The following is a 25180-nucleotide window of genomic DNA, read 5'->3' as shown; positions in this document are numbered from 1 at the left end:
ACCCATTTTTAAAATGTATCTTGGATTTAACTTCTCTAGTCTCAAGTAGTGGAAGATAATGATGATGCTAATGATGATAGCCAAAATTTATTGAGTCCATACTACCTTCTAGGCAGTTTTCCAAGAGTTTTCCATGTTTGAACTCATTTTATTCTCACAAAACCCTATCCAGTAAGGACTATCTTTATCTTTCTTTCTTTTGTTTTTAGATTTAGTGATATAGAATTCTATTATTTTCTGTTGACCAATCATGATACAACAGTATTAAATATACTCACAATATAATCACAATAGTAAAAGATGTTTATCAGTTTTCACAATCAATAGCCAGACCAAAAAAAAAGATACTATATAAGGAAACTGAGGCACAGAGAGGTCAAGTAATTTGTGCAAGGTCACACAGCAGTGAAGTGGCAGATGTAGAGGACAAATCCAGGTACTGCGGAGGACATAATGGGAGTCTTGGAGAAAATGAATATTATGAAATATAGATTTTAGAGAACTCTTGCATTTAGATAAAGAAAATGAGTGTATTCTCAGAAAAGTACATTAGGAATACTGAGAGGGGGACTATCTGGTGACTCCTGTTGCTTGAGTCCCCTCAGTTCCTTATTGGAAACCCTGAGTGTTGATTTACCAAGCCTCTTCTAGTTGTGCTCACATCACTCAAAACCTCAGCTTTGGTGCCTGATGTGGCTGCTAAAAACTGCCTTCCTCCAACCAAGTCACCCGGATCTAACACTGAGGTTCCGGCTGCACATTCCTGCTTGGCCACCATTGCCATCCTCTATGTTGTCTGCAGGTCCATCGATGGGCAGGCACCATTCACTGCAGCTGCACTGGCACTGGGTAACGATGGCCAGTTTGCGGCCACACACAGCAAGTTACACACAAGGCTGCAGAGGGCTGAGCCCAGCAAGCCTGGCCAGGGCTCACCCCTACCTCACACTCTTCCTGCCACACTCTTCTGCTGGCTGTGAGTGTGTCCATCACACATTGCTGGCTCTGTCCTCCCTGGGATATTGGTTCCATTTCCTGCTCAGAAACTATTATATTTTTTCAACCACAAAGTGTGTATAATAAGGCAAAGCAAGCAACAAAGCTCAGATTTGAGACAGGTTTGTATTTCTGCTTTTCGCACTGCGTAAGGGAAAGATGGAAAACTCCAAAATGTGCCTCCAAATTATCCTGCAGCCCTAGGATAGAATATAGGATCAGGGGGTTCCCTGAACTGAACCACTGTGGTTCAGTGGTTAAGACTCAGGCTTTCACTGCCATGGAGCTGGTTTCCATCTCTGAATGGGAAACTAAGATCCCAAAGTCATGTGGTTTGGCCAAAATATATATATAAGCAAATAAGAAAAAAAACTTTAAAAAAGGAATATAGGATCAGAGGACAATCCAAGTCAGTGGAGAGTGGTAGCTCTTGAAAGGACATGCAGTGAAAATTACACAAGATTACAATTTGTGAATAATTGTTCCCCCTCATTCTTTCAAGTCCTTCTTCCTCCTGTCTCAGGAATATGTATCCAACCATAACAATGAATGAATGAATGCAGTATGTGTGTGTCTTTGGACATGGACATGATTCACAGCATTGTTGATAGTTTGAAAGGACCTGAAGATCAATGTGGGCTTTCCAGGTGGCTCAGTGGTAAAGAATCCACTTGCCAATGCAAGAGATGCAGGTTTGATCCCTGGGCTGGGAAGGTCCCCTGGAGGAGGAGATGGCAACCCACTCCAGTATTCTTGCCTGGAACATTCCATGGACAGAGGAGCCTGCTGAGCTACTGTCCATAGTATTGCAGAGTCGGACACGACTAGGCAGCTGAGCACACACACACACACATGCAAAGATCAATAACTTCTTACCTGGTCATTAGTCATTGGGACAGGCAGAGAGAAGGAAATGATCTAAACAGATACATTCAACATGCAATCAATCTGTTATCAAACCACAGCCCTAGCCCCCAGCATCCCATTGGTAACATTTTGTCTTGAATTTTGAGCATTTAAGCCCCCATGTCATTTAAGCTTCAAGGCAGTGGGATGACTGAAACGCAAGTGGATCCCATTTATAGTCACTAGGTGGCGCCTGTTCTAGGAATTGCAAAACGCCTCGTTCACTGCTTGGAGCTGTGGTCAGCCTGGCCTGAGACCAACTGTCAAGCTCCTGCTGGGTAGGTAGAGGAGCCCGCCAGGCGCAGTGCTGCCAGGCTTGGTTTAAGGAGCGAGCGCCCTGGGAGGGAACTGGATTCACGATTCCAACGATGAGCTCATCCTATCTAAAGTGGCAACTCCCTCCCACCACCTCCTCATTCTCTATATGTTCACTCTTTTAAATTTTCTCTACAACACCCTTGACTTTACTATATACATATTTTCTGTCTCCCCCAACTAGAATCTAAATTTGACAAGAGCATCTTTCCCACCACAGTATCACCAGCTTCTCAATACCTTATACTGTCTAAGCTCTCGGTAAACATATAAAAACAAATGAATGAGCAAACACATAACAAAGAATTATTAGAAACTAAGATCTGTAGGCACATTCCCCTAATAAGATACTCTGAAAATCAAGTGATGCTGAGTTATTTATGATCATTGTTAATGGCAGATGGGTTTTATTCCACTAGAACATCCTGCCTGTGAATTAGAGTGCTTTCAGTTTTTAAATCTATTTCAATCCTGCTGTGTTCTCTGGAAAGTGATCCCTGCTAGGTGGTTATGTCTTTGTAGCTGTCAATCATAGAAGCAGCCCTGTTGGGCTATCAGGGCCCTGAGGTTTGTCTCCTGTAGGCCAATCAGGACTGCCTGAAGGGAGAAGGAAGCAGGGTACCACAAATACCCAGGACATCCCTGAGCTGGCTTCACAAGCCCCTGGAGTATAAGATGACACAGAGAGAAAGCCATACCATGGCTTCAAATTTCTTCTGGATGGGCCCCTACTGGCCATGCCTAGGACCTGCGTTCAGAGTCAGTTGATGCCTTGCCTAAAAGAAGGCCCCAGGTGACAAGGTTCTCTTGACTTGGTAAGGAACTGCTTTACTCGAGCCTCACCCAATCCACGTGCCTCCCAAACACTGACCAAGAGTGATGCAGCCGGGTAAGGCTCCCAGCATCCATCCTGCTGTGTGAAAGGAAGCGGAGATACTGACAGCCCCAGCCAGAGGCTTGTCTCCTGAGCTGAGGAGGAGATGGAGGCTGGGCTGGGTGTGGGAGCCCCCTGCTTCCCAGCAGGCTGCGGGAGTCTGCAGTGGAGGGCAGCAGGCAGCAGCCCTGGCTCATCTTCCTGCAAAGATCCACAAATCTTCGTGCTGTACAGCTGCTGCCTTTCCCAAGTTCCCACAGGACAACTATAAAATCACCTGCGAACCTAAATCCAGTGAGTACCTACAGACAACGTACTTAACAGCTCCGAGGGTGATTCAGAGGAAGCAATTTTCCAAAGTGAAGATAATCATCTATTTGTGAGAAGCGGCAAGCACTCTTTTATTAGCACTGGAAACTCAAGGGGAACGTAGCTACAGCCACAAAAGCAGCACTTCAGTAAATAGCTTGAGAACAATATCCACAGCTGGAGGGAAGGGCGTGTTCAGACTCTTCGCCCACTCAGTTCTGAGGAGGCAAAGCTCAGCTCTGACCTCTTCCTGTTGACTTAATCAATGGCTCCTGTAAATTCTGTCCACACAGGGACCTCCAGAATTCAGAGCTGTCCGGTCTTATCTACACATACTTTTCCCAGGTGACCTCAATCTGTCTTATCCTTTATCCTGTGACATTAAAATTCATATTCCAGTCCCGAGCTCTCCTGGGACTTCGTAGAACCAGGTGCCTATTTGAACTCTTCATTTGGTTACCTGATAGATATCTCATACTTAGAATGGTCAAAATTGAATTCTTGACCTTATCTTCTTTTCCAGCATTGTATTGCATAATAAATCACTATGACTTAATAATAACCATTGATTTAGCTCACAAGTCTGTCATTTGGGTACGGTTCAGTGGGAACTGCTCAGCAAAGCATCAGCTGGAAAATCTATTTCTAAGGTGGCTCATTCCCCTAGCTGGCAAGCTTTGCTAGCTGTCACCTGCGAGTCAGCTAGGCTATGGGTGCGGGTCCTCTTCACCAGCTGCTATGGCTTCCTCAAGGTACAGTGACTGAGGGCCCAGTGAGTTTCCCAAGGAGAGGAAGAGGAAATTGCCAGTATCTTAAGTCCCGGGTCCAGGAACTGGTAAAATGTTATTTCTGCCATAGAGTATTGGTTCATTAATCACAGACCCCAGATTCACGGGGAGGGGTAAAAGATGCCCAGCTTTCCATGGAAGAAGCATCAGAGAATTGGTAGACAGGTGTTTGAATTGTCATATGTCCCAAACCTGCTCCTTCTGCAGTCTTCATCTACCAGTTATTTGGGCAACTAGAAGTCACCTTCAGTTGCTGTCTTTCCATTTAATTTCCATCCAATCATCAGGAAGTTCTGGGGACTCTCTCCCAAAACATGTCCACAATCCTTCTGTTCTGTCCTCTCCACTAAGACTGTCTTAGCCCAGAGAGCCTCACCTCTCGCTGGATGGCTGCTTGGTTGGTAGCAATAATTTATTAATTGCTCTCTGCCTCCGTGCCTGCTTTCTAAAACCTATTCTTCATAGAGTATCCAGAGCTCTCTTTTAAAAACATAAATCAGATCACCCCGCTTTTCTGTTTAAACCCCTTCGAAAAGCTCCACAACATATTTAGAATTAAGCCCACACCCCCCATTCTGGATTCCAAAGCCCAGTGTGTTCTGACCCTGTCTGGCTTCTTGGCCTCATCTCATACCACTTGACTTCTCACTAGTCTGTGATCCACACACACGCTTTTTCCTGCCTAGATAGCCTTTGCACCTGACTTTCTTCTCTCTGGAATGTTCCTCCCCCTGATTGGCCAAAGGCTGATTCTTTCTCGCCACTTTTTTCAGTTGAAAAATCATTTACCCAGAAGGACCCTCACGATTCCCAAACCTAAAACAGCCACACCATCATCCCTTATATTAACCTATTTTATTTTTCAACATAGCACTTACTATTAGCTGATACTTTTCTTGTTGATTTGTTCATTGTCTGTCTCCTCCCTCTAAATGGTAAGCTCTAAAACGACAAGACCTTGTCTGTCTTGTCACTGTGCAACCCTAAGGCAAAGAGGTGATATTAGTTAACTATTTATTGATTTAGCAGATAGTATCAGTAGCCCTTGCCCACCAGCATTCCAATGGGACCACAGAGTCTCTCAGAGTGGTTGATGGGTATAGACAGGAAGTTTCATGAGGGCCTCAGTGGCTTGTGCATGGTCCGGCTCCTGGAGGATGTTTCACAGAGACCAGGTTTACGCAGCCTCCTTCCAAGCCCCAGGTACTGCCATCAGCTGCCTTATGAAATCAGCAGTCTGGAACCAGACAGTCCTGAGCATATAGTTACTAACATGCTTGGACAGAATGGTGCAGTTCAGCTCACCCCATCGGTCAGGTCACTAACTCATGTTATGTTACATCTGAATTTTCATATTATAGTCAGACTCAGAAATATAGGCCAAGTTCCAGCATTATAAATTACAAGGACTTGTATTAATGATACCTAAATGAAGATGTTCAAGTTTTTCATGAGAGACTTAGAAAAGGGTACTTAGGACCATTCAAATAAATTAAAAAACTTTGATTAAGCGCTTTAAAAAAGTCAATATTGCTTATAGGTTAAAAAAAATCACTGAGGTAAAAAGTGATTTCAACAATGAAATAATCTTCATTTTCTTCAGAAATATCTGTTGATCATCTTTTTGGTACTTTGGTGTAGAGAACTGATTGTGTGTGGAGTTAGTTACTGAAATAAAACAATATGGTTGCCTGTAGGCAACCCTTTCATTAGGGAAATGGCAGCTTGTTTGATAGAATTTTTTAATTCACTGTAATAAGGTTTTTGCCTGTGGATTTCAGTTTTTAAAAATTCAATAGTATTGAAAAATCGGATTCCTGTGGGAGAAAATGATTATGAGGTCCCACCGTGTTGACCGAAAGTGAGATGATTCTGCGGTACTCAGAGGCTGGGGTTAGTGCAGCTGCTTCTGGCGGTGGTGTGACCACTGACGGAGTGAGGCCACCCTGAGCCGTGCAGCTCACGCTCTCAGGTGGTCCCTGAGCTTGGAGCGGGGGAAGGAGGCAAGCGTGACAGGCTGGGCCATAGCGCCACCACCTGGACCTCCACCGCCCCGTGGTGGGAAGCCCAGCTGGAAGGAGGACCCTTGGCGGTACTGACTCAGGGTGTGTGAATCTGCTTTTCATGATGGATGAAGTCACATCCATCAGGAGATCACATCGGATCTGAACTGTCCAGGCCCTACCTCGGTGCCCAGAAGAGCAGTGCCCTGAAGGCACAGCTGCAGGCGTAAGACAAGCACGGTGCATTTGCTACGAGATGGAAACTGGCAACATGGAAGGTCATCGACAGGTCCACATTATGTTGTCTGTGGAAGTGCTGAGTTCCCACCTTTTTATTTCTAATTCTTTCTGCTTTAAGTATTTTTTTGGTGATCACTGCTTGGAATCCAAGCTGCGGGGATCAAATTTAAGTCACACAGACTGGAGAAGGCTGTGGAGAAAACCGGGTCCTCCCAGGTCTTGGGTCGTGGGGAGGTGGATGGTGTCTGGAGGGCTCCCCTTCCCTTCCTCCCCGCTTTCCTGCTCTGCCTGGTCAGAGCCAACACCTGAGTACAAAGGGCCCCCTTAGGGAAGGCTATGCTGGAAGAAGCTGAAGTTTCAGACAAGGCAGCCCCCTCGAGGAGAAGTGAGGACCGAGAAGGACAGGCAAGTCTCACCTAAGCTGACTGAAATCCAGCTCAGCCAGCCCTTAATGTATCCAAGACGGATGCCCACACCAATGAGAAACAGGTAGGACTCAAACCCATTCTCTGTCCACATCTATAATGCTGGGAAAGAAAAACCAAGTTCAATTTACCAAAATATCTGTATTATCTATAAAAATTGAACTCTAACCAGTCACTGCTACTAGAGGCAGCGTTATCCATCTATGCTGGCTGCAGAAGCAGATGGCTGTGTCCTGCCAGCCCACAGGCCGAACATTGTGCCAAGTGGCATGTGGGCAGTGTCATTTGTAAGGCCTCAAAAACCTGGACACTTTGGAACGGAGTAATCGGATGAAGGATCGTGGAAACATTTCCCGGGACTCCTGGGCTGTGTACTTGAAATAGTTCTGGGGGTGGGCCAGGACATCAAACAGAGCCTTGATCAGTTTCTTATCCTAAAAAGAACAGAATTTTTGTTACTGGGCCAAAATATTTAAATATGATGACATTTTGCCAATGGAACTATAATGTCCCACTGTGAGACAGTAAGTTGATAGGCTGAAAAACACTTTGTGAAAATTGTTTCCTCTAATTTTTATCCTTTTTTCCAGTTTTTTTTCTCCCCAAGGATCTTTAAAAAGCACATGTTAGTTTCATAACAGAAAACTTAATATGTAAAAAAATTGTTTTCTTAAACCACATGATAACTTTGGAATTTGGGGAATATTTTTAGGGTTAGTGATGTGGCAAGTGTTTATTTATACTTATAAATATCTGAAAGTTGGTGAACTTTGGGCTTGAAGGATGAACAAGGAGCCAAGACTCTTCAACTATTTGGAGAATAAACATGAAAACATGATTTGCTGCTGGCTTGGATTTACAATAAACAAGTTTCCCACTGCTCTTCCTCATATTTCTAGATTAAAAAATACAACTTTACTTGACAACACTAAAAACAGCTTCCCTGGTGGCTCAGTGGTAAAGAATCCACCTGCCAATGCAGGAGATGCGGGTTCCATCCCTGGGTTGGGAAGCTCCCCTGGAAAAGGAAGTGGCAACCCACTCAGTATTCTTGCCTGGAAAATGCCATGGACAGAGGAGACTGGTGGGGCTACAGTCCATGGGGTTGCAAAAGATTCAAACACGACTTAGTGACTAAACAACACAATAAACACTTGACAACACTAAAAACAACTCCCTGTTGTTGTTTTTAAAGAAACTAAGTCTGGTGAAGATGTAAAACTGCCCTCAGCCCAGAGCAGGCTCAATGTCTGAGAGGCAGCAATGTGGTGGGACAGGAAACTTTCCTCTGTGGTGCTTGGCATGGGTAACTGCCATGCCCACCTAGGTACATACTCACCTTAAGTATTTCCTGATGGTTCTCAGACGCGTAGAGCCTGCCATCTCGAACTATGTCTTCAATGAGCTCCTGGTAGTCCTCTGAAAAAAGGACATATTTTTTATTGCTATGGTTTAGTTATTTCCAAGCTCACTCTTTTCTTTAATTGTTCAAATAATGCTCTGGGAAATGCCCCTTCTGCAGCTGATACCGGCTGGGACCTGGGATCCTGTGCAGCAGTGCTGCAGTGCTTGCACCTAGACACGCCACTCCTGGAACAAAATACAGAGAAACTGTATGGGACTAAAAATAACGGCACACATATTCAGTTGGGACAAACTCTTGACCCCAAAGATACAAGGAGACCAAAAAACCCAACTGCCCCTTTTGAAGCTGCTGCTGCTGAGTCGCTTCAGTCATGTCCGACTCTGTGCAACCCCATAGACGGCAGCCCACCAGGCTCCCCGTCCCTGGGAGTCTCCAGACAAGAACAGTGGAGTGGGTTGCCATTTTCTTCTCCAATGCATGAAAGTAAAAAGTGAAAGTGAAGTCACTCAGTCGTGTCCAACTCTTTGTGACCCCATGGACTGCAGCCCACCAGGCTCCTCTGCCCATGGGATTTTCCAGGCAAGAGTACTAAGCAGGGTACTGCCCATGCCCCCGGCATACGACACCACTAAAGGGGTGGGCAAAACACCGAAGCCACCCCTCCAGCCCGACCCCTGGACACATCCCCTCCCTCACCCCATATAAGGAACAAGTTTGCACCCTCTCGGGGAGCAGGGAGCAGCAAGCGAGCAATCAAGGGAACCTGTTTGTTCTCCCTCCCCTGGCCACTCCAGCAGGGCCCCAGTAAAGCCTTGCCTGAATTTCTTGTCTGTCCTCTAGGAATGATCGGGGAAGGCCAAGAACCCTGGTGGGTAACACAGCTGCCATGAGAACAATGACCCCTCTGATACTAAGAAGCCAATCAGAGACTCCCACAGACTCTCCCCTGCCTCTGTCACCCACCAGCACCTGTACACCCTCTCCTGATCATTTTCCCTCAGATGCACCCTCAGAGCCTCCAGCCAAGGCTTCCCCCTCCACTTTGCTCACTAGCTCCCTCTTCTCTCACCAAATCAAGGGCGTTATTCCTGTCATTCTGCCCTTCCTTTCCTACACTAGGACTTCTCTCTTTCTGCTAGTCTTTCACATCAGCATAACAAACATGCTGTTGTGTCTCTAGTTTGGGGTTTTTTTTTAGAACCTTCTCTTGACCTTATTTCTCCCTCCAGCTTGCATCCTATGTCTTTGCTCCCCTTCATAGCAAAACTCCTTGAAAGAATTGTCAGCACTCACTGTCTCCAATTCTATTCTTTTCTTTCTATCTTAAACCCATTCCAGTCAACAGTGGCCCCCACCACTCCCCCAAAACTGCTTGTTGGGGTCCCCAGTGACCTTCACATTGCTAAATCCCAAAGCTCAATTCTCAGTCATCATCCTCCCTGACGCAGCAGCGTTTCAAAGTCTAGCCTATTTCCTACAGTCATAATTCAAATCAAGCATATGCAAGACACAATCTCTTTAAAATTCCAGGCATAAAAAAAGTGCCTCTTTGTATGCATATCATGTGCAACAAAACCAAACAAGTCATAAGAACATCACTGGAACTGTGTGGGAGGAGTTCTCAAAAAAAGTTTCCCCTAGTCAAGTGATGGGAAATGGAAATTCATAGGATAATACTCATAATTACTAACTGAATGCGTGTTTGTACAATGTCTCTGGTCCTCTGTTCATTTGGTCTCTTTCTTCTTATCCTTTAATTTTAGTGAATACAAAACCTATAAAATATGAATAAGGGTACACTTTTTTTAAAATCTTGAATTCCTCTGTTGCTGAGTTTCTACCTCAGAGAATTAGCCCCTTCTGATGAGGACTTTACCATTAGGAACGCCTGTCACTATGCTGGAGAGCTGTCTGCCACCACAAATGCTTCCAGATCACCATCTTTTTTTGAATTCTTATTTATTTATTTGGCTCCACTGGGTCTGAGTTGCAGCATGTGGGATCTAGTTCTCTGATCAGGGATTGAATCTGGGAGCGCGTGGAGCCTTAACCACTGGACCATTAGGGAAGTCCTCAAAAGCACCAGTTTTTTTTTAAGTCTTTCCTCTGCTTTTAAGAATGACTCTCTTCTCACTTGCTCCAGTTGTCATGGGAAAAGCACTCCAGTGTTGTAGGTAAGAACTCAGGAGCCGCAAAGGCCCTGCAACTTTGTCCTCCTGTGTCCTCGGGCTCTTACTTAAATCTCTAAGCCAGAGCGGCCTCATCTATAAATCAGGAAAGACGTGCAGCCGCATCTACTGCCTGGGCGGCTGGGAGGAATGCGCCAGGTCAAGCGCACTTGGCACCAGTCCTGAGTTCGGCACACGATAGCGCAGCTGTTGGCCCTCCTGCTTCTCCGGGCCGGTGGGCTAGTCTGTAGCAGCCTCAGCTGCCCTTTCTCAACACAACTGCTGTTCTTCTGGGTTTAGAACCACATATCAGATTTGTCTGAAATATATGTTGAGAAAAAATATTAAATAGGCTCTGGTCAGGACCTAAGAGGCTCTGCATAGCCAAAGCAGCATTTTTCAACTATTTTCTGCTGTGACGTGCCAGATCCATTCTCATGAGCCTAACCAGAGTTATACGTAATTTTCTCTGGTTCAAGCGACAACTCTTTATTTGAATTTTTTTTTAATTAAAAAAGCAAGATGTTTTTATGTGTCACAGAGTTGAGAACAGCCTGAACTAAAGTGTGTGAGCTCTGGTGACATTTGTTCTGGCTTCTCCGTGGTTTTTGGGTGCCTTCCTCATCCCAGATGGGGGCGGTTGTGGGCTGGCTGCCTGTGGGGAAAGGAGGTATTCTGTCTCCCAGCAGAGCCACATGGGAGTCACGTGTGTCCATCTAGGAGTCTGATGCTGAGATGCTTTGTCTTGGCGTCTGACATGTTTTAGGCACCAAGATGATGATTCTAGATCTTATCACATGTTAGAAATAAACTATGTGAGGTGTTCTTAGGAACTCCATAGAATACTGTCTTTCCAAAACACCAACTTTTCATACTTGTCTACCTGAAAACCTTCAGTGGCTCCCTATAAACTTAGGTCTACCCTTCTGAGCTTGGCACCTGAGTCTCGTCATAGCCTAAGTCTGTCTCCTGCTACTCTCATCTCACTGCTGAGCCCCATGCACCCTACCAATTGGCCAAATCATCAGTCCCCAACATGCCAAGTACTCCATCATTTCACCTATGTAATTTCCTTTTCCTGAATGTTCTTCCTGCCACTTATAAGAAAACTTATAAATTCTTTTGACTCAAACCTCTTGAGAATTTGCTTTATTCTCTCCAAAAACCCATGCAAAGTGAACTGCAGCCCCTTCTCTGTCCTCACACAAAACCTTGTACATGCCTTGTTGTAGCATCTATAATACCATATACATTTTATGACGGTCACTAACCGCAGTGTCTCTAGCTCTTCACTCAATACCTGGCATAGTAGATGTTCATTAAATATTTGCTGCATGGATGAATGAATAAGTTCATGATGAATAGATGACTCTTCCCCCACTAGGTTATGAGTCCCTCCAGGACAGGATCTAGTTCATTTTGTGTTCCTAGTAAATGTTTGTCACCCAAATCTCAGAATTAGACAGGGCCCCAGGGCTCACATCAGCCACCCCTTCGTTTAACAAGAAGAAAGTAAAACCAGAGGTCATCTAACTTGCCCAAAGTTAAACAGAAAGTTAGTGGCAGAGACAAGACCAGAACTCAGGTCTTTTTCTCCATCCTTAGGATTCCATATAAGAAAAGCCACAATCATAATAAGTTAATATTTGCTGAGCATTTACTATGTGCCAGGCACCAAACCAAGTTCTTTACGGATTATCCCACTGAACTCTCACATTAAGTCTAATGATTATCTATCTTCATTTACATATTAAGAAAATGAAGCCTAGAGTTGGTAACATCACAAAGTCACAAAAAAGATGATACCCAACCTGCCTAACTCCAATGCCCACATTCCACCCCATCAAGCTATGTTCACTTTTATTTACTTTCTTAAACATCTTTTCATGCTTGTTGTTAGCGTCTCCAAATACCTGCTTAGAAACTGGCACTTGTGAGTCAGCAATGTCCTTTCTCTAACCTGGCTGCATTGCTGAGCATGTGTGCTTGTCAGCACTCCACCAGCTGGCCCAGAGTAGGTTCTCTTCAAACCAGAGCTGCTCCTTACACATGTTGCAGCCTGAGCTTCACAGTGCTCACCATCATATGTCACGTATGGGACCTGGAACCCTCTGGCGCTGTTCCCCTCATTGGACTTAAACTGAATCCACAGCCTCTTGGATCTGGAGGTGAAGGCGATGGGGCGTTCATAGGTCTGGCAGGTTTCATACGTTGTCACAGAATTGGATGAAGCTGCCAAGGGAAGTTGGAGGGGATGGGGTTCAAGTCACCACTGAGCCTGCAGACAATGGACACTCATCTTTTCAGATACTCACACCACAGAACAAGTCATGTGCAAGGTTCTTCAGGACCAAAGGAAACTGGAGATCTAGCCCTGGATATCTAGCAGATGCAGCTGGTGGTGGTGGGCCCTACGGACAGCTCACTGCAAGGCCCCTGGCTGGCAAACAGCAGCAGCTCAGGCTGCAGCAGTCATGCAGGAGCTGAGTTAGGGCCCTCACATTCTAGAGCCAACCTGCTGGAACCTAGTGATAATCACCACCATTGACTGCATGCTTCCTGGGACCAGGCAGTGTGCTCTGAACTTTATGGGCTTTATCTCACTTAACCCTGCCCTCCCCCAAACAAGAGGAAGTTGGTGCAGTGGTTCCCTCACTTATAGAGAAATTAAGCATATGGATCGCACAGGGTCACACAGCCAATATGTGGAAAAATCAGGACTCAGACTCACACCTGACTTCAGGCATTATAACCACTAATAAGAATGACAAACACTTTGTGGTGGCCTGGTGTATCATTACTATTCTCAGTGCTTTGCAAATATAAACTGATCTATTCCTCGCGACAACCCTATGAGGTAGCAACTATTATTATCCTCATTTTAACAGATGAGCACACTGAGGAAGAAAGTTCCAGAATGTATCCCAAGATCATAGAACTAATAAGAGGTGGAGTTGGGATTCTGACCCAGGAAGTCTGGCTGCAGAGCCCCCTCACTATGCTGCCTCTAAGCTGTGCTGATGGCAGTATCCTTTTATGGACACTGGGTCACGTGTCAGGATGGGAGGTGGGTCCCTCCTGGCTGGACCAGGCCCTTGGTCTTGGTCAGTGCCCAAGCCATGAGTTGTTTCCCAGGGTGAGGCCTGTGTCTGGAGTCCTGAAATCAGCCCTCCCTGAGGTTCACTGACACTGTATCCTTGCCAAAGAGGCTTCCCAGTGAGCACAGAGGAGAGACCGACCTGCAGGACTGCTTCCTCTAGGGTTCAACAGGAGGTCTCAACCTGTGGTTTTGTCTAAAGTTTGTTTTCTTGGCAAACCCTGTAAACTCACGTCTCATCTCTGTTCTAATACAGGGGGGCGTTCTAGGCCTGCATCTCCCATTTAAAGTCAGGCATAACCGACGAGAACATGTTGTACAACACAGGGAACTATACTTAATATTATGAAATAACCTATAAGGGAAAATAATCTGAATCACTGTTTTGTACACCTGAGATTCACATGATCTTGTAAATCAACTCTACATCAATAAAAAATTTTTAAAATAATAAAGCCAGGTGGTGTGCCATCAGGCTTCCCTGCTGGCCTCAGAAAGAGAGGGAAGCAGAGGCGTGAGACGCACCGGTTTTCCTCATCACGAGGTAGTCACCACAGTCGTCCTCTATGGGCAGGAAGATCTCAGGGACCACAATCAAGATGCGGCGCTTAGGGGGTGGATTGATGGTCCAGGTACATTCTGTGTTGGCTGGGTAATTGCCTGGGTAGTTTGGGGATTCGATGTATCCGGTGAAATCGCCCAGCTCCCCTCCACATCTTCTGTCTGGAAGAGGAAATGCCATGAGTCACGAAAGTACAACAGAGCTATCATCATGTCCCGGCCAGCACCCGCTTGGCTAGGGAGAAGCCCTGCATCTCTGTTGCCATGGAGGAAGAGGGCCTGAACACCACTGTGGGGATAAGTCTGTACCAGTCCCCACCCACCCAACCCCCAGCCTCCACTAGGAGCCCACGTACATTAGCTTTCCACACAGAGCCCACCCCTCTGAGTTCCCAGAGCATCATTTTCTCATCAACTTGAAGGTCAGGGGCAGGTGTTTGTGAAACAAAAGAATAACTTTATTTTTTACTGTTTTGTTTACAAAGTCCAAGCGCTGGGAGAACAGGTGGTACAAAACTGGCAGGTCTGTCAAAATAGGGAGAACAGAGCTGACTGTTCAGCAGAGGGTATCCTACCCTTTCCTAGACATCTCTGATGAAGACTTGGCAGTCATACTCTCACTTTCCTCTCTGGTCAAGACCAGGTTTTATTTTCAAGTGGGGAAGAGAATTCCATTCAGCTATCAGTCAGTATGGGGCATGATGCACATTCGCCTCTGGCACCAAAGACAAGGAGAGTACACACTTGTGGGTACACACACACACTCCAGCTCAGCCACATCGTCACTAACTATCTCTCCACTCATCCAACAAATATTCTTGCCCTTAAGGAGCGTATTGTTTAAAACTATCAGGTGAATGTGTTCAAGAAGATGTTGAAGGGACTACCTTTGGCCTCTCTAGTTGTAACTTGGATTTATTATTCCTGGCAGAAAAAAATAAATAAATAGGCTTTTGTTCCTGGAAGAGAAAAAGGGGAGGGGAGTGCTCTGGATGCCTCTGAGCCTGACTGGCCACCCAAGGAACTAAGAAACAAATGAGGGCCAGGGATGGGGGACAAGGAGACAGATTCATCTCGGTAGGGAGAAAAAGCCTTATCTCCTCACACTGTGAACTGACCAAGTCTAATCTACCAACAGACTAGGATATTATGAGCCGCAGTAAGCTTCCTGTTAAGGTCTATGTTCAAAAAGAGACTGCTGCTGCTGCTGCTAAGTCGCTTCAGTCATGTCTGACTCTGTGTGACCCCATAGATGGCAGCCCACCAGGCTCCCCCGTCTCTGGGATTCTCCAGGCAAGAACACTGGAGTGGGTTGCCATTTCCTTCTCCAATGCATGAAAGTGAAAAGTGAAAGTGAAGTCGCTCAGTTGTGTCTGACTCTTAGCGACCCCATGCACTGCAGCCCACCATGCTCCTCCATCCATGGGATTCTCCAGGCAAGAGTACTGGAGTGGGTTGCCACTGCCTTCTCCCAAAAAGAGGCTAGACAGCTACTTATGAGGATGTTATTAAAAGGACTTCATTGGGATAGAGAGAAAACTAGATGCTCTTCCAGTCATAAATTCCAATGATTCACCCCTGCAATCCCCTACTCTTGCAGTTTGGAGAGGCCTTCTGCTACCCTCCATGACAGTCTTAATGACACTGAATCAGCTTAGATTGTCTTTTGGCCTTTACTAGAGAATTTCACATGATGGTTATAAACAACAATCAAACAAACCACACAAGTTGTTGAATGACTTACCTCTCCATTCCTACAGAATACAAACCAAACTCTCTAGCCTGGCAGTTTCAAGACCACAGTGAAAACATGCTGCCTGCCATAGCAGTAGCAGTAAACAAAGGATATTGCGGCCCTCGAGCCATGAGACACTGCAGGCACCCCAAAGGGTGCACCCTGAGGAGACTCAGGATGAGAAAACAGAGGGCACTGGCCCCAGATAGCTGAGTGCATGTCAAAAGAATGATATCCGTGAGCCCAGACGCTTGCACCTTCCCATACACAGAAAAGTGTTAAATTCCTTGAGATGTCTGGTTTTCTTTGATTAACAGTAGTCTTTTAATGCTCCAACTACCTGGTCTCTCTTTACTGCTGTGTATCCTGGCTCCTCCCTTGCCTCTTTGGAGCAGTTCCTTACAGCTTATCAGAGAGGCTGCATTCCAGGCTTAAGTTCTCAGCTTTGTGCACCGAATAAAACATAACTCTCAACTTTCAGGTTGTGGTTTTTCTTCCTTTTCTGGTCAATAAGGCCTCCCTTCCTGGTCTGCTCAGCCTCCCTGCAGCACATTCCACGATCAGGTCCAGGGGTTTCCTCCCATAAAGCCTTTTATTCTCCTGAGTCTGTGCTTCCTCCCAGCTGCTCTCCTGGGCCTGAGGCTCATTCTTCTTTTCTCCACCAACCTCCCCCATTAAAACCTTCTCCTACCTTCCTGAAGCCTTTCCTCATCTCTCCAGACAGAGGGGGGCTCCCCTGGTGGCTCAGTCAGTAAAGAATCCGACTACAACTCGAGAGACCTGAATTCAATCCCTGGGTTGGGAAGATCCCCTGCAGGAGAATATGGCAATCCACTCCAGTGTTCTTACCTGGAGAATCCCCATGGACACAGGAGCCTGGTGGGCTACATACAGTCTATGGGGTTGCAAAGAATCGGACACGTCTGAGCGACTAAGCACAGCATAGCACCAGACAGAGGGCGTGGCTGCTGCCTCCGAAATCCCACAGCTGGTGCTGCTGCAGAACCAAGGACTCATTCTGCCTGCAGTGCCTGACACAGCACAGATCCTCAAACAGTGCTTGCTGAACAGGGCTGACCTGACATTTTGCTCTTAGCAGGAAATTACAGCCAGTACAGCTTGCCTGTCTGGAGAAGTAGACTGGATGGATACAGGTGAGCACCTGAGCGTCCAGAGCTATCGGCAGAGCCCTGAGTGGGGCTAAGAGTGGCTCCATGGTCCCCAATGAACCAAGGACCCCTGCCATCCCCCACCCCCAGGTAGGCCCAGGCACTTGCCCTCTTAAGCATACTGTGAAAAGCCTTAGAGGGAAACCTACTTTTACACTGGGTTATGTTTGTGGAGCCATCAAAGTCAGTCGTGGTATTTCCTGGGCAGGAAACACAATGATTTTTTCCAAATTCTGGCTGGTATGTTCCTGCTGGGCAACGAATGCATCGGTGAGTAGTGGTGTTGTAGAAATGTCCAGGTGAACACTGAACTGCAGGAGTGGGGGAGGGTGGAGAGAACAACAACAACAAAAAGACTATTTTTATCAAATGCAACACAAGAAATTTCACAGTTCATGAAAGAAATGTTTATTCCCAAGTGAGGTACTGCTTTCCGACTAATCTGGGGCTAATCAACACTTAATTCCCTAAATAGCCAGCTTGGGTGGGACCTGTGACTCATGACACTGAGAAAATTACAAAGGGAATGAGGTATCGGTGTATCTTCTGAGTTTAGAGTCTGTGCCATCGGACATGAAAGCTCACAGCTCTGTCTTCATGCACAGCAGCTTGTGAGCATGGAGGGACACAGAGCTGTCCCCAGGCTCCAGGCTGAACTCTGGCAGGAGGTGGGTAAGGCTCCAGAGAAGGGGCAGGGTCTGTTCTGGAGCAGGGAGCTCTAGGTAAGGGAGAAGTGCTAGAGGAAGCCTGGAAGGAAGGAGCAGAGGGAGGCTGGGGACTAAACCTGTGTGCTTCTCCCCGGTCTCCCTGCAGTCAGCCCCATCCAAAGGGGCCAAAGTGGGAGGGCGAGGTGGCCCACGTCTAGGCAGTTCCTGCGCTCCCTGCCCATCCTGCAGGAATGAATCGCCCTGGGGACCTAAGCTCCCTGCTGCTGAGTTCCACATGGGGCGCCTCGGGCTGAGCTTGCTCGGAGCTGTACTAGACCCCTTGGTTCTCAAAAGGAAAATTCCACTTGGGGAAAAGGCAAGCTGCCAAGTCCTCACCTCTGGTTTCACAGTCCTGAAAGGAAGTGGCTCCAGGGTGTTTGGTGGGGAGGCCCCCTCCACAGGGAAAGCAGGAAGTGCGGCCAGCTTCAGGCTGGAATGTGCCCCGGGCACAGGGCTGGCAGGGTGTGAAGCCATCTGCAGAGTATTCACCAGGTTGGCACAGACCTGGGGGAGGAATGACCCTAGGTGAGCAAGGCCTCTGGGGAGAGCCTGCCGCACCTCTCTTCAAGTGAGATCAGAGAGATGTGGTCAGGCCTGTCCACCTGTGCTGACCTCAGCTCCCACCTCAGCAAGCAGAAGCCTTGTCCTGCCCTTCAGCTGACCCCGATGAAGTGGCATGTGGATGCCTGATGTTTACCCACAGGGCGAAGATGGAGACAAGTGTTTGACCCTTCTGAAATATGGAGCAGGCCTGAGTATGCTGCAGGCTGAGGACTACATGGGTCCAGGCAGCCACTGAAGTGCCAGAGGCCCCAGAGAGAGGGTTTGCTGCCTGCAGTCACCCAGCTGATTACATCCTGGGATGAAAAGACTCTTGGTTATGGAAGGGTCTACCAGTTTTTACCAATTTTATTTACTAAGTTACATCTCCTCACATTGAGGAGTGTCCTGGCCTCCCTCATTTAGTCTACTAAGCACAGCCAATCCCATCCACAGTAACAGAGGGACCCAGAGGCATTTATTCAAACACCTGTGTGTGTGTGTGTGTGTGTGTGTGTGTGTGTGTGCATGCTCAGCCGCTCAGTCATGTCTGACTCTTTGCAGCCCCGTGGACTGTAGCCTGCCAGGCTCCTCTGTCCATGGAGATTCTCTAGGTAAGAATACTGGAGTGGGCTGCCATTTCCTTCTCCAGGGGACTTCTCAAAGAAGGGACTGAACCCAGGTCTTCTGCATCTCCTGCGCTGGCAGGTGGATTCTTTACCACTGCGCCACCTGGGAAGCCTTAAATGCCTTATTTATTTATTTTAGTTTATGACAAGTATTACAGCCATAAACAAAAGGATTTCTGAAAGCACATATTTACTTAGGAATTAGCTTGTCATTAACAAGATGCTATAAAAAGAAACCTGTTGTCTTATATTCCTAATCCTCTCTCCTCTATTAATTTTCACAGTTTTCTTTCTAACCATAAGTTATAGATATAACAGTATTTAACAAATACACCTGACGGAGGAGTCTGGAGTCTGTCAGACCTGGGTTCAGATTCTAAATCCTCTACTCTTTGGCTATGTGACCTTGAATGAGTCACTTTAACCTCATAAAGTTTTTGTAGTGATACAGCAACCACATGAGTAATTCACTGAACTATCCATGAATGCCTGCATTATGCCTTACGCAGGTAAGTATTCAATAAATTATTATTACTAGTGTTCTTATTTACTATAAATATGTATATTATTGAGATCACATACAAGTGTGAACAGATGCCCCCAAAGTACCTCCTTATCAATGTTACCATTGGTTCTAGGATTTCATAACAGGCCAAAGTTTATGCTAGAAGTCACACAGTCAATCTGAGGATCTGATTTTTAAATCAGAAAAGGTCCTGTAGTTGAGTTTGGAGTCATTAAGGTGGGAACTAAAGTTGGCCCCAGAGGTCACTAGAAAGAGAGGCAGGGTCGCCAGGGCCCCGGTGCACTCAGCCCTGGACATCACCTAAAAATTTCCAGATCAAATCACACCATCCATTTGAGCCCACAGAGTGTCAGGACAGCTGGCCCTTCTACTGTTTAATAAAGACATTTACAGTAAAATAGGAAGAAAGCCCATAGAACCCGAGTAAGTGTGGCTCCAGAGTTAATATTTTATAGATGATTAAAAACTCTTCACGGAGTTTTAACAAAATAGCCAGATGGACACTTTTTAAAAAATCACCGGGGCAAGGAGAAAGTGGGACAAATTGAGAGCGTAGCATTGAAACACAAACATGACCATATGTAAAATAGCTAGTGGGAAGTTGCTATATAACTCAGGGAGCTCAATTTGGTGCCCGGTGATGACTTAGAGGGGTAGGATGGGGTGGGAGGTAGGAGGGAAGTTCAAGGGGGAGGGGATATACGTATATTTACGGCTGATTCACGTTGTTATATGGCAGAAACCAACACAACACTGTAAAGTAATTATCCTCCAATTTAAAGAAAAAATCAATAAGCTATGACTTTGAGATGAAATCTTGAAATAATCAGAGCTACTTTCTCCATTTTTTGACACTTTCAGATAGTCCCTCCACACTGGTTGCTCACTCAGGTCTCAGAGGGCATTTATTTACAGTAATGAAACATGCAGTCGCAACAAATACACATTTTCTCTGCCAGTGTGTTAGGTCAGGTCTTCATTTATTTATTCAGCAAATAAGATGAGCCCAGTAAAGTTTCTACCAGTAGGAATTCCATGGTGCAGTACACATCCTCTGCATTAAGATGTTATTTATGCCTTCTGTCTCAACAATGATTTCAGAGACTGGAGGAGTAAGAAGGGACAGACAGAATTCTTACCTCCACATTCAGACACATTCCAAGCTTCTGGAGTCTTCAGGGTCCCAGGACTTCCTGGTCTTGGACATGGTTTGCATGTAATTTGCCCTTCCTCATTTTGGAAGGTTCCATTTGGACATAAAATACAGCGTTCCTGTGCTCCGTCATAATATGTCCCAGCCCTGCAACTGACTAGCCAAAGGGGGAAATGATCTGATCAGTGAGAGGACAGAGCCCAAGGAAGGATGATATGAGTGCTGGGGATGAAGGTCAACTGCTGGCATTGACCCCACACTTTCCTATACAATCCCCCTGAATACAGAACATGTGCCATCTCTGGGTTCCTTGTGCACACTCATCTGCCATGATCCCTGTCACCCTCTGTTAGGGGCGTTTACAGGTCCTCTTTCCCTAGACCTTGAGCTCCTTGAGGGCAGGGATCACAGTGGTCCTCAATAGTTTCGAACACAAGCACATGATGACATCCCCTACTTCATGGGATTGTCAGGAGTATAAAGGTGAAAATCATTCACTGAACATAGGATTGGTATTGGAATAATAGACAGCAAGGTGCTATTAATTCAGGCTGGTGGCATTCTGGAAGCCCTCCTAGAAGAGGCCACATCTTCAGGAGGGCTTGAAGGATGACTAGGAGCTCCCCAGATAGGCAAAGGGGCAGGTTGTAAAGATTCATGTCTGACGTATGGGAGGAAAGGGGAGGAAGAAAGTTTGGGGGGAAAAATAGATTAAAAATAGATTTTAAAAAATAGAAAAAAAAAGTCCCTGAGTGTCAGGCCTTTGGATTTTATCCTGAAGGACTGGATTTTATCCTGAAAGAGCCACTGAAAGGCAAGGAATATAACCAGAAGCTGTGTTTGAAATGCTCACTCTCTTGGCTGTGGGTACTTTATTTTCCTGGGTTCCAAAATCATCACAGATGGTGACTGCAGCCATGAAATTAAAAGATGTCTGCTTCTTGGAAGAAAAGCTATGACCAACCTAGACGGCATATTAAAAAGCAGAGACATTACTTTACAAACAAAGGTCCCTTTAGTCAAATCTACAGTTTTTCCAGTAGTCATGTATGGATGTGAGAGTTGGACCGTAAAGAAACGTGAGTGCCAAAGAATCAATGCTTTTGCACTGCGGTGTTGGAGAAGACTCTTGAGAGTCCCTTGGACAGCAAGGAGATCCAACCAGTCCATCCGAGAGGAAATCAGTCCTGACTATTCATTGGAAGGACTGATGCTAAAGCTGAAACTCCAATACTTTGGCCACCTGATGCGAAGAGCCGACTCATTGGAAAAGACCTTGATGCTGGGAAAGATTGAAGGCAGGAGGAGAAGGGAATGACAGAGGAGGAGATGGTTGGATAGCATCACCAACTCGATGGACATGAGTTTGAGCAACTCCAGGAGTTGGCGATGGACAGGGAAGCCTGGAGTGCTGCAGTCCATGGGGTCACAAAGAGTCAGACATGACTGAGCAACTGAACTGAACTGACTGTTGGCTATGGGGAGGGTGATCTCAAGTGTCTTACAGATGAGGGGTGCAAAATAGGATGTTTCATATTTGTAATAATGTTAATACATTATAAAGAGCAAATCCTAGTAAGCATCTCCTGAAAGAATAAACTACAAGGAAGCTAATAAACCATGCTTCTGGTCATATTTTTTGGTGTTGTTAAACAACAAACATCTTATATCTTATTTGAGGATATGCTGCTGCTGCTGCTGCTGCTAAGTCGCTTCAGTCAGGTCCAACTCTGTGCGACCCCATAGAGGGCAGCACACGAGGCTCCACCGTCCCTGGGATTCTCCAGGCAAGAACACTGGAGTGGGTTGCCATTTCCTTCTCCAGTGTATGAAAGTGAAAAGTGAAAGGGAAGTCGCTCAGTGGTGTCCAACTCTTAGCAACCCCATGGACTGCTGCCTACCAGGCTCCTCCACCCAAGGGATTTTCCAGGCAAGAGTACTGGAGTGGGGTGCCATTGCCTTCTCCATTTAGGATATGAACATAAAGTAAATACACTGAAGTAGATTCTCTACTTAATACTTAAACAACATCATCGGAACCATCAAACAGGCTTTCTGATGGCTAACATTTGTTGACTACTTGTGATCTACTGGGGCTTCTCATGTGGCGCTAGCAGTAAAGAACCCAGCTGCCAATGCACAAGATGTAGGAGACATGGGTTCGATCCCTGGGTCAGGAAGATCCTCTGGAGACGGACACGGCAACTGTGCAATAAGCTTTACACACATTATCTCACTTAGTCCTGGAAACAACCCAAAGGAGCAAGGTGCTATTATTAGCTATCATTTCACAGAGACTTAGAGACAATAAATAATTTTGCCAAGGTCCCACAGCTAATCTGTGAAATACACCTACAATGAGATCAAGAGCTTTGAGTTTAAAGAGGAAAAAGATCATTGAACAAAAGCGCCAACTGAATCACAATTCCAGACTTTGTAAGGATTCTCTATGGGGCATATGGGGAGTTTGACTAGAATAAACACATTTTCTTTTATATCTAAGCTGCCCAGAACTACAAAACAAAATATCACATGATAAAATTAGTTATTACAGCCTTTGGATGTGTATAAGGGGTGGTGCTGGTTTTCATCCTATCCTACAAGTGCAATTTGCGTATGTACTTTTTCTCTATTATCAGTAATAAAAATCTTTTCATTATTTACTCCATAATCTAAAGAAAACAAAAATGAGACTTAAAAAAAATCATAGTAAGCTGAAATATGCCACTTTAAATATTACTTTTACAATGAAAAGATATCAATCAAGAAAGTCTACACTAAAATCTAAATCTTAATACTTTTTTATATTGTTTGGATTTTCTTTTATAATATTCATATATTTTAAATTTAATTTTATGATATTTTTTAAAAAAAATTATAAGTGAACTAAACTCTTCCTTTCTTGGCAAATGACATTATAGTGGATATGAGGCACTGAACTGCGGCAGACAGAGCCTGTAATTCCAGACTTAGCCTCTAAATGTAGCCCTACTGGATAATGGTTTCCATAATTACTCTATTTCAGCTCACCTCCCATGAAAAGCTGGAGAAGGAAATGGCAACCCACTCCAGTACTCTTGCCTGGAAAATCCCATGGACTGAGAAGCCTGGTAGGCTACAGTCCATGGGGTCGCAAAGAGTCGGACACAACTGAGCGACTTTCCCTTCCCTTCCCATGAAAAGCAGGGCTGAATTATGTACTAGAAACTCATGGATTTTTATTCTGGGTCCCACCTGACTATTCTAGTGCCTACAACAGACAGAAAATGAGAGCTAACCCCTTCATGACTCTATCAAGCCAACTGTCATGAAGACTGGAAGAAGTAAATAAAACCAAGGCTGTCTGGGGCTCCTCTAGCCCAAGCCATGTCCATTGTGGGAAAGGGCTGTTTTTGTAACACCCATTCACCTAAAGGGACAGTGCCCATATGGATAACAATGATTCCAACAGTCCCACGAATTATAACTTGGAGTCAGATCAGCTTGATCTGTTCCATCACAGCTCCTCTGTCAGAAAAAGACCCCCTCTGTGAGTGGATAAAAATGACCTGGTTCCTACTGCAAACAGTAACTGAATGGACTCCTGCTGTTCTGGATGTCCACTCCTCCTTAAAACTACTGACCACTCCCACTCCAAAACCTTTTTTTTTCCAAGGTTACATTTTGGGAAGCCTCACAATAACCCACATCTGTTACAATTTCTCAAGTGAGTGAAGAACTGAGAAATGCCCCTCAGGCCGCCACCCCCCTCCCACCCCTCACTCCCTTCAGCCCTAAAAGAAAGCGCTGGTTCTTTTTTCTCAGCATTAGAGGCCTGCTCTACATTAACAAGCTCGTCACTCACAGTTTCTATTTTCCTTCCAGAGAGAAATACCTACAGACCTACAAAAATAATCCATGCCAACAATTTTCCAGATTAATTTGTTTCTTTCTCAAGGTAAAAATGAGCCAAACACTAAAAAGCAATTCTGAAATGTCATGAAGAGATGCCTGAAAACAGCTCTTTGCAAATGTGCTGAAGATCTGGCCTCAAGAGACCTCCATCCCAGTTCCAGCTGCATCTCTTTTCTCCTTGAGCAGCCAGCTTGTTTCGCTGCCCCAGACAAAGGAGTCAATTGCCCCCAGAACACTTCACGATCACAGCAAAGCTTTTGTGTGTCTTCAGTGGCCATTAAAATCCCGTTCTCCAATCCTGCACAGCTGTTTTCTCCTCCTCTTCGAAAAAAAAAAAAAAGAAAAAAAGAAAGCTTTTCTGATGCAAAAGGGAGAGACCAGTGGGGACCAGGATTAATGGTGACAAAGAGACCTGAAGGCTGGCCTTCTTTTCAACACCATGGCCTTTGAGTATTTCAGGCTGTGGACAAACACTATGGTCTCTCTGCAGTTAAGATGGTGAACCTAATAAAAGAGGTCACTCCCCAGCATTTGACTGTTTTCTTAAGGATCACGCCCTACCTTCTGCAGGGCCTCAGGCAGCCCACACGAATTCCCAGGGTCTCTTGGAGCTGCTGCTTTGCCCTTGCTCAGAGGCAATGGCACCCGAGGCAGCGCTGTGGCCTAGGGATCTCGATTTGAACACCTTTTAAATGAGTGTTTCAGAGTGACAGGAGATAGCACCCTCTTGGGCCAAGAAGTTGACTTGTCGCGTCTGTCCAGGTTTTGGTGTGTTCTCA

The 25180-nt window shown here is 45.6% G+C and overlaps 1 protein-coding gene across 10 annotated transcripts in view; it reads right to left on the bottom strand.

Annotated features, from left to right (window-relative positions):
* Positions 1–6977: 6977 nt before the first annotated feature.
* The window catches only part of SCUBE2 (signal peptide, CUB domain and EGF like domain containing 2), a 70011-nt gene continuing 51808 nt past the window's right edge, over positions 6978–25180 (bottom strand). For 8 of the 10 annotated variants that reach the window (XM_012095795.4, XM_012095803.4, XM_042233074.1 and 5 more), the window contains 7 exons: positions 20494–20664; positions 17996–18163; positions 17102–17263; positions 14013–14210; positions 12470–12622; positions 8196–8275; positions 6978–7290 (listed from right to left, as the gene is read on the bottom strand). In XM_012095795.4, coding sequence (XP_011951185.2) covers positions 7138–7290; positions 8196–8275; positions 12470–12622; positions 14013–14210; positions 17102–17263; positions 17996–18163; positions 20494–20664 — 1085 coding nt within the window. In that variant the 3' untranslated portion in view covers positions 6978–7137. The remainder of the gene's footprint in view (positions 7291–8195; positions 8276–12469; positions 12623–14012; positions 14211–17101; positions 17264–17995; positions 18164–20493; positions 20665–25180) is intronic. The other 2 variants (XM_012095800.4, XM_042233076.1) reach the window with 1 other exon arrangement.

This window comes from Ovis aries, chromosome 15 (assembly GCF_016772045.2).
Source record: "Ovis aries strain OAR_USU_Benz2616 breed Rambouillet chromosome 15, ARS-UI_Ramb_v3.0, whole genome shotgun sequence".
Taxonomy (NCBI): Eukaryota; Metazoa; Chordata; class Mammalia; order Artiodactyla; family Bovidae; genus Ovis; species Ovis aries.
This window is presented reverse-complemented; position numbering and strand designations above follow the sequence as displayed.